At 50.6% G+C, this 8,941-nt stretch overlaps 1 protein-coding gene across 1 annotated transcript; it reads right to left on the bottom strand.

The window, feature by feature from the left end:
• Positions 1 to 1,910: 1,910 nt before the first annotated feature.
• Positions 1,911 to 5,951, bottom strand: HEY1 (hes related family bHLH transcription factor with YRPW motif 1). The gene is made up of 5 exons (XM_033126544.1): positions 5,463 to 5,951; positions 5,120 to 5,195; positions 4,904 to 4,987; positions 4,550 to 4,631; positions 1,911 to 3,653 (listed from the first exon to the last, which is right to left on the bottom strand). Exons 1-5 carry the CDS (start codon positions 5,549 to 5,551, stop codon positions 3,067 to 3,069), a joined length of 918 nt encoding a protein of 305 aa, XP_032982435.1. The 5' UTR covers positions 5,552 to 5,951; the 3' UTR covers positions 1,911 to 3,066.
• Between the last annotated feature and the right edge of the window lie 2,990 nt (positions 5,952 to 8,941).

Raw genomic sequence — 8,941 nt, 5'->3', positions numbered from 1 at the left:
ATTTCCTGAGGGGTTTTAAACATAAGTCATCTATATTTAAAATGTCATGATTTTAGTGAGTAACAGAGTGGGGCAAAGCAAGCCTGAATCAGAATCGCACCCTAATTTCACTATACTGAATAAATAAGACATGGTTATTTCTTGGATTTTTCTTTTAGAGGTGTTTTTAAATGCAATAATTTTGCCCATTAAGTCATGGCAACGCATATAATGAAAATGAGTGGTTAATTATTGAGGCTTTCAGGTACTTACGACCAGTGATGCATACGGTAAGTTTATAAATTTATCTTAAAACTGTTGGTAGAAGTATTACAAACATAGGTATAATTTTAAAGCATGCGAGCACTGATGACGCCCACAATTTTTTTCTTACTGCATCATCACTTCATAATAGAAATGAGAATTTTCTTACATTCATGTTTCCTACATGCCCCTGGCTTATCGTCCTAATGCCACCCTGTTTTCCCGGGAGGTCCAGACCCACCTGCACCATCTCCACAAACCTGTCACCTCAAAAGGCCTTAAAAAGAAACCAAAGTACTTCTTGGTAAAACTACTACGTAACCTTGAAAATGACCCTGCACACACACACCCCCCCAAAAAAAAACCCAAAAAACAAAAACGAACTGACTAGATCAGGATATAGAGATCATTGATGTGACACGTGAAACATGCCACATGCTTCAGTCCTTCCTCACCACCTGAGCAGCCATCAAAACCTGGGTACCAGTAAGAGAATCTAACAGCGTAAGACAATGCTGCTCGTAGCGCTGCAATGGCATCTAAAATCGCAGTTGCTAAAATTAAACTGGCACTTGTCATAACACTTTGCATCACAGCACTATGACAGACAGAAAGCGTCTGCATGGCACAGGACGTGCTCAGAACAGAGCTGTGCCTTACAAGAGAGCCCCACATCTGAGACCACACAGAAAACGGTTGAGTGGGAGCATCCGAAACCCACAGTCACAAAAACGCCGCAGTCTCCATTCCCTTCAAAGGGACCCAGAAGTCACCGCTCCAGGTCCAAGCTCAAACTTCTCTTCACCTTCCTGTCTTCGTTTTCTAATCAGAGGGAGAAGGAGGAGCTCAGTGGTTGGGCAAAGAAAAGTAAGGCTCTACTTTGTCACCTGCCAGAGTGGGTTTCCTCCCTCTCTTCCCTACCACCCTCAGGATCAAGGCAAACTCCTTCCGAGCCAGCAAGCGAGCGAGAGGACGGGACACTCCTTAATTGCAGGATGACTTTTAAGGCAACAGGAAGGCACTCCTCTCCCCGGGGCCCAGATGACTGCCTCTGTTCTGGCAGCGTTTTGTTCTAACCCGAAACATACCTCAGCCTCCTCACTACACAGTTCAGGAGTTAAATGCCATTAAAGGGTTAAACAAATTCCTTGGGAACAAGACAAGGCTCCTGGAGCTGTGCAGGTGGGGAATTACAGCCTGCCACATCTCATCATGCCACAGATTCCGAGGTCTCAGAGAGAGCAACTCTTGGCTCTTCTTGTTTTGCCATTTAAAAAGAAAGACATTTTCTGTTCTCTCAGTACAGAACTGAGTACACAGAAGATGCTCTCAGCAAATATTTGTCGAAAGGGTCGACAGTTCTGTAAGATTTCATCGGAGTTCTTTTGCACCCTGCCACTCCAGCCTGAGGTTGAGATGTTTAGGGCCAGATCATCTGACGTAAGAGCTAAAGGTCTATGTCCCCTCAGGCCGACGCTCTGCCCTGCGATGAAGACCCTTTATTCAATAGCACAGATTCGCACAGTTTAGAATTCCACCAATAATGAAATTGTTACATGAAATTGTAAAGAAAACTGATGATGGGGCAAAATGAAAATGAGATAAAATCGATCTTTTCTTAGCCAAGAGAGAAAAAGGCCAACGTATGTAAGACGTAAGCAGAATAGTCGGTTCCTTCTTTTTTATTTAGTCACAACACATGGGTACAACGGAGGTCAAACCCAGTTCAGTGGTGGTCGTTTAAGCTGCACCTGCTAAAGGAATAAACCTGTAAAGTGATGCTTTCATAGGCCAAACCAAATGGAATAAACGAAAAAGAAGGCAGCAAAGCCCTTCGAAAATATCTCAATAGTCACATTTCCACGCACCGAAAAGGAAAACGAAACATAAAAATTTCCAGTGAAAAGCAAAATACGGCAGAGGGAAGAATTAGGTTGTATTTTTAAGAGGTTCTACTGGACCAGCCAACTGACCACTTGCCCACCCTTATCCGTGTTAACATTTGTGAAATTGAGATCTGGGAGAGTAAAGATGCGCTGCATTGCTTGGGGCTGGTAAGTGCAGGCATGTTCTGCAATCTCTTCAGTCTCCTCCCAGCCACCTGGGGACCTAAGGTACAAGTAAGTGCTCTCTCCTAACTCAGCCAGAACTGGGAGTCCTGGCAGATGACAGCAGTTGGCCACAGGGACGCGGGCCCCTGACAATTTGTCCATTCACCCCACTGCTGTAGGAGGCAGAGAGTTAACTAGTCTTCTTTCTTGGATAAAGCTAATCATCTGATTTGTCAACGCTTTGTTCAGGAATATAAAATTCAATATAGCCCCCCCCAAAGAATATTATTTGTACAACACCTTAATTGTCAAAATATTAACAAATAGCGTCATGTTAACATTGAACATAGTGTTTTGGAAAATTAATTCTAAAAACAGACTGTAACTATACAAGAAGAAAAATAGCCCCCAAATACTAAATGTTAGAATTCCCAAAACTGAGGCAAAAACGGTATCATTCTCAGACAGATAGGTTTACACAGTCAATTAGGCACAGTACAAACCTATCACCAAATGTTGTTTTATACTATTTCAGTTTAATGTTTGGAACAAAATTTAACAACTAGTTATTAAAAACTGCTAATACATGACATTAAAAAAATTAAAAAAAGAAAAAGAAAACCAACAAACCTTTAGTCTTTCAACAAAATGTATCTAAAAGTGTACCTTTTTCCTTTTTATATTACTGACGACTTTAAGGTGATGTTGGCAACAGCCCAGCTCAGCTGGGATTTTAAGCTTTCCCCTCCCCTCATTCTACAGCATCGGTTCCTTAAAAAGCTCCAATCTCTGTCCCCCACGGTCTATAGGGCTTGCCAAGGTTTGCGGCCTGCGTGGGTGCCGAAGGGCTCAGTGCATTGGGAGAGAGTAAGTGGAAGGAGCCGAAAGAGAAGGGGAAGGCCGACAGGGAGGCCACCGAGGAGAGCAGGGGCGGCGACAGTTTGGAAGCGGAGGTGACCACGGGAAGCACCGGTCCAAGGCCGCCGCTAGGGGGCGCTCGCAGGGCGGGAGCCTCGTGATGTGCGGTGGCCAACCTGCCCTGGTGGTGCGGGTCCGTGGGCGAGGCCGCCGAGCCAGTGTTCCCGTGGGCGTTCTGGGGCAGCAGCAGCGGGTGCGCAACGTGCGGGTGATGTCCGAAGGCGCTCCCCCAGGGAATGTGTCCGAGGCCCGCGGCATGCGCGCCGCTCGCCGCTTCCCGCTGGGAGGCGTAGTTGTTAAGATGGGACACCAGGCGAACTCGAAGGGGGTCGGAGGCATCTAGTCCCTCAATGATGCTCAGGTAACGGGCGACTTCCGCCAGGCATTCCCGGAATCCCAAACTCCGATAGTCCATGGCCAGAGCGTGCGCGTCAAAGTAGCCTGAGGCAAAGAACAAAAGAAAAACCTCTGACCTCTGCTCACTGCCCACATTTCTCCAACCCCAAAGGCAGCCCTTCCTGGCAAATACCTACATCCTTAAAAAACGGCATTCACGGGCTCTTCTGAAAGTCCAAATATTTTGGAGTTGACCAAAATCTTTGCATTAATCAACAGAAGTATGTGTTCACTAATGCAAGTTCAAAGCCCAATTAGAAGCCGCGGAGCAGAAACTGGAATTATACCCTACCAGCAGATGAAACTATGTTCGTTCTTTTAATGTTTTCCCTCAACAACAACAAAAAATACATCAAGGGCAGAGAAACCACAGAGCAGTGAAATTCATTAGACACACAGATGTAAGTTATCGTCATGGAGTTTTTAGGCACTTGGTCCTGAGGACAGCATTTTCCGGCTGGAGACAGACACACAGACCTTGGTCCCCCAACTTGTTGGGTTTTCTCTGCTGAACCACAACAGGTTTCCTTTCTGAAGTCATGTGGCAGCTCTTTTTTTTTTTTAATAATCCTGTATATGAAATTAAGACCATATACTTTTTTTTTTTGAAAAAGCTTTATTCTCAAAATGGCAATACACGAGCTACCTGATCTTACTCAGGGCTGTCACAACTTTAGGGCACCTCACACAGAGCAGGTATTTTCCAAAAGAAGGTGCATTAGCTCAGTTTGCAGAGGGTTGGGGTGATGAATTCACCAGAGGAAAACCTATGTGCACTTGAAAATGCACTGCCAGGCTAGGGCACACACCACCAACACAGATCTCTCCCCACCCCCAAAGCACACAGTAAAAATAAGGCAGCGACTGCACCAATCGTGGCCTGCAGAGGCTCACTGCACCCCAACACTCAGGGCGCCACACAAGGGACTAGTGAGATGTACCTTTCCCTCCTGCAGTGTGCAGCATTTTCAGGTGATCCACCGTCATCTGCAGGATCTCGGCTTTTTCTAGCTTAGCAGATCCCTGGAGAAGGGAACAGCAAAAGATTGATTTGGCACCAACGGCCCTTGGGGAACAATTGAAAATCTATATGCACATTTGTACGTTGTGCGTCGTAACAGTACAAACTAAAACAAAACGAGGTTTCTTCGCAAAACGTGTTGACATCTGTGTATGAATTCATCTCCGCACAAGCTACACAGTTATTTTCCAAGACACAGGGGGTTCAGATGAATGAGGGGAAGGATTCTGGCGTGGACAGCTACACTGGGAGTTCTACCTACTTTCTCCATTACCTGCTTCTCAAAAGCACTGGGTACCAGCCTCCTCAGCTCAGACAAACTGTTATTGATTCGGTCTCGCCGACGCTTCTCAATGATCTGCAGAAAGCAGGCAAAACAAAGGAGAAAATTTCCATGACGCCTCTAAATCCCAAAGTGAAGAAAGGTGGTTCTTTCCATTAATTTTAAAAAAAACAAAAAACCAAAAAAACCAAGTATAAAAAGACTCACGCCTCTCCGTCTTTTCCTGGCCAAGATCTGGGAAGATGTAGTTGGGGACATGGAACCTAGCGCCGAACTCAAGTTTCTGAATGATGGAGGAAGCAAAACAAAACAGGAATCGCCGTTAAGGAGGGGGAGATGGGATGAGGGGTCACCCCCAGGCTCTTCCCGCACTCAGATTGTTTTGGCAAGTCGGGCTTGAAAGCGCCTCGGGGGGGTCCCTCACCCCGGGCGGCGGCGGCCCGCAGAGGTCAGCGCAGGGCACCGGCGCGTCCGGGCCCTCGGCCGCTGTCACCGCAGGCAGCCCGCGCCCGCCTCCCGCTCCGGCTCCGCTCTGCCGCCGCCGACTCACCCATTCTCGTCCGCACTCTCCTTCTCCACCTCGATGGTCTCGTCCAGCTCGCTATCCGAGGAGCTGTACTCGGGGTGGGCTCGCTTCATGTTGGCTGCGCGAGGGCTGCGGGGAGGGTCGACGCGGCGGGCAGGGAGGAGTTAACAGCAGCGGCGACACTCCGCGCTTGGCTGCTCGCGTTCCGCACACACTGATCCGGCTCACGCTCTGCCTCCGGTTAAAACTCAACCATCCCTTTCCCACGCTGCGCCCCTTCCCAGGGCCCTGGGGAGGGCGGGGGAGAGGAGGGGCGGGCGAGGGGGCGGAGGGGCGGGGCGGTGGCTCCCGGGCAACCGCCTCCCGTCGGCCAATCCGGCTTCCCGCTCCGCTGATTGGCAGCCGCTCAGGGGAGGGCGCGGGCGAGGCTGAGGGCCAAGGCGAACCCCGCGCCTGCCCCTGCCCGGCGGCGGTGCGTCGGCTCCGCCGGGGCTCAGCCGGCCGCCACTGAGGGGCAGGAGGTGGCGCGGGCGGCGGCGGGCCGGCGGGGGAGGCCAGGCGGGGACACCAGCGCGCCGGCGGCCGCGGCCCCGCCCCGCCCCGCGCACCCCGATTGGCCTGGCCGCGCGCCAGGGCCGCGCCTGCAGCGCCGCCGGTGAGCCGCACGCGCCGCGGGCCGTGGGAAAGTGCCGGCGCCGCGGCCGCCAGCCAATCGGGCGGCTGGCGGCGGCGACGGCGGCCGCGCTGGCGGCTGGCGGCGGCGCTGGGCGTCCGCATGAATGGAAAAGAATGGGCGGCCGCTGCCGGGCCCCCCGTGTGAACCTGTAATCGGAGCCCGGGCGCCGGGCGGCCCCGGAAGCCGCCGCCCTGCGCCGCGGTAAAGCCCGGCGGCGGGAGGCGCGCGGGCTGGCCAGGCCCGGCCGATACGCCGGTCGCGCCGCGGAGGGTGCAGGACGCCACCCGCCGTGGCCACCTGCCCTGGGGCCGGGGGCACGGCGGGGCCGACGCAGCGTCGGGGAATGCTCTTTTCGGTTTCGGGGGCCATGTCCCCACTTGCTGCCGGTCTCGCTTCCGCAGGGGCTTCCCCTGCTCCAGAATGGAATGAGCTGCCCTGTGCATCTGATTTCCCGGGAAGTGGAGCGCTTGTTTTCTCGGCTGACCAGGGGAAAGAAAGCTCCTGGGGACACGCATTATGTTGTTTTGTTTGTTTTATTTTTTCAGGCGTCGGCGGCCAGATCCTCTCGGCGGGCGACAGGGTGGCGGGGCTGGGCGTTACGTCTGAGACCTCCCTCGCTACGGGAATGCACGTCTCTGACCCGGAGATAACACGCCATCTCCCAGCTCTGGCCTCGGTGGTGGTGTGATGTGTATTGGGTGCTAAGTGAAGTCCCTAAGAAGACAGATTTAAAAAAAAAAAGTTGTCGATGTCAGCCCGAGTCCTGATCCAAGGATTTGTAGCAGCAGCCGGAAAGGTGGTTTTAAATTTGAAAACGCAAGCTTCTCCATCCTTCCCAGAGGAGCAGAGCGATTCGAGGTCCTCTGAGGGCCCCTGTAGTGGCTGCTGACCTTGCAGGCTGTCAGGGAGGGAACACTGGATAAATATTCTTGAGGATGACACGAATTTTCTCATGCAGATAGCTTCTCCGTTTCTGTCCCTCAATTGTTGAGCTCAGTGCCATCTTCACACGTTTTGGAGGCTGCACACTGAGTGGCCTGAGCCTAATATGTATGTTCCATACTGAGCCCCTCTGCACATGTCATGACAGGTCCTGGCTCCCAAAGAAGGTCTTCGCACTTCACATTCACCTCCAGCCCCTCAGCCCTCGCTCTGGCCTCCTCTGCTCCCCTGTCTCAGCTGGGTGGGGGGGTTATAATGACAAAACTAAAAGTCAGCCTCCCATGCTCCTTTCCAACACTCCTCAGTCAATACGTCACTGTCACCTGCCTCTTCCCTCCCAGAACCTGATGGTCCAGGCATAGGAAACCACCAGCCACTCCACTCTACCTTCCAGAAGTCCCTCTGACAGTCAGTTGCCTCTTCCACGTGACAGGCCACCCTGCCCCGGAAATCAGTATGTCCACTACCCTTCTGTGATTTGGTGAATTTTCCCAGATTCTCTGCGATGAGTCAGCCTTTTCTGCTCTGGCCCATTTCTGCTGCCCTGCAGAAGCACGGACAAGCACAGATAGGTGGCCGAGAGCAAGGAGGATTCCTGGCTCCACACTGGCACCTAAACAAAATGTTTCTCCTACGGTCCATACTGTTGTGTCCAAGACTAGGTCTGCATTAAACTTTTACACTTCTCAACTCTGACTCTTATCCATCCATCCAACAAGTCATTTTCAAATGTCACAGATTAAATAAGATCGATTACTAAATCATTTTACACAGTACATGGCTATTAGAAACACTGAATATACAGCAGCTGTCATTATTAACTATTAATGTACCTGATTGACCAGTGAGTGAGTAAAGGACACTAGGCTACCGCTCGGCTTTCTTCTGATACCCTGTCACCCATCCACTGAGGCTCCAAGGAGGGTTACATAATTATCTATTACCATAATTGGACATATTCAGAACAGTGTCTCTAGAAAGGAATCCCCCTTTAAGGTGATGAGAAAGGACCAGTGCTTGTTAAAAGCACTAGATAATTCTAAGAGAGCTAAAACATAAGCATCTGCTATTCATTATTAATGAAGGTGGTGCTTTTTGAGTCTTTTATGTAGGAAAACCCCAGAGCACGCGGTGCTGTAAATATGTGTCTAAATAAGTAACGTACTTTCGGAGTTGAGAGAGGGCACTTTCATGGGAACATACCAAGTCAGACACCACGAGGTAGAGTCGCCCAAAAGTGGCACACCAGAATTCTAAGTGCCCGTTTCCCTCTGTTCCTCATGCTTGCTGCTTTCCCTACATACTGTCTCTGACACCAGATTGCCTCGTGGCCTGTCATGCCATGCCATGCCAAAGTTCATCCTGAAGGGTGTTTAATTGGAAACCCAGTGCGCCACAGTATGGTATAGCGGGAGAAGATTCCAAGTCCCCTGCTTGGGTTTGTCACCCTTTCCTAGCTGGGTCACCTGGAGCCTCGGACCTCTCTTTTCTGAGCCTCAGCTTCTTCATCTGTAAAATAAGAACCCTTCATCATTTGGGTTGTTTTTTGAAAGGCAGCGTGAGACAAGGCATTTTGTGAAATACTACACAAATGTTACACCTGAGGCTTATGAGTTACGATGATGATGATGATGGTAGTAACACGGGCTGCTTCATCCTGAGTTCAGCCAGGCCACCTAAGAGGATGCTTCTGTAGGTTTTCTTGATCCTTCCAGGGAATTTCTTCACGAGGGACCAAAAGATTTGTAAAATGCCAAAGGGCATTTCACAGAACATTAATCTCTCAAGATTCTCTCTAGACAAAAGAATCTGTTTCCAAATATACTTAGGAAAAGGAGAGCTCAGGGCGCATGAGACATGACCGGCTCTGAGAAGTAGCATGCAT

Source organism: Rhinolophus ferrumequinum, chromosome 14 (genome assembly GCF_004115265.2).
Source record: "Rhinolophus ferrumequinum isolate MPI-CBG mRhiFer1 chromosome 14, mRhiFer1_v1.p, whole genome shotgun sequence".
Classification (NCBI taxonomy): domain Eukaryota; kingdom Metazoa; phylum Chordata; class Mammalia; order Chiroptera; family Rhinolophidae; genus Rhinolophus; species Rhinolophus ferrumequinum.
This window is presented reverse-complemented; position numbering and strand designations above follow the sequence as displayed.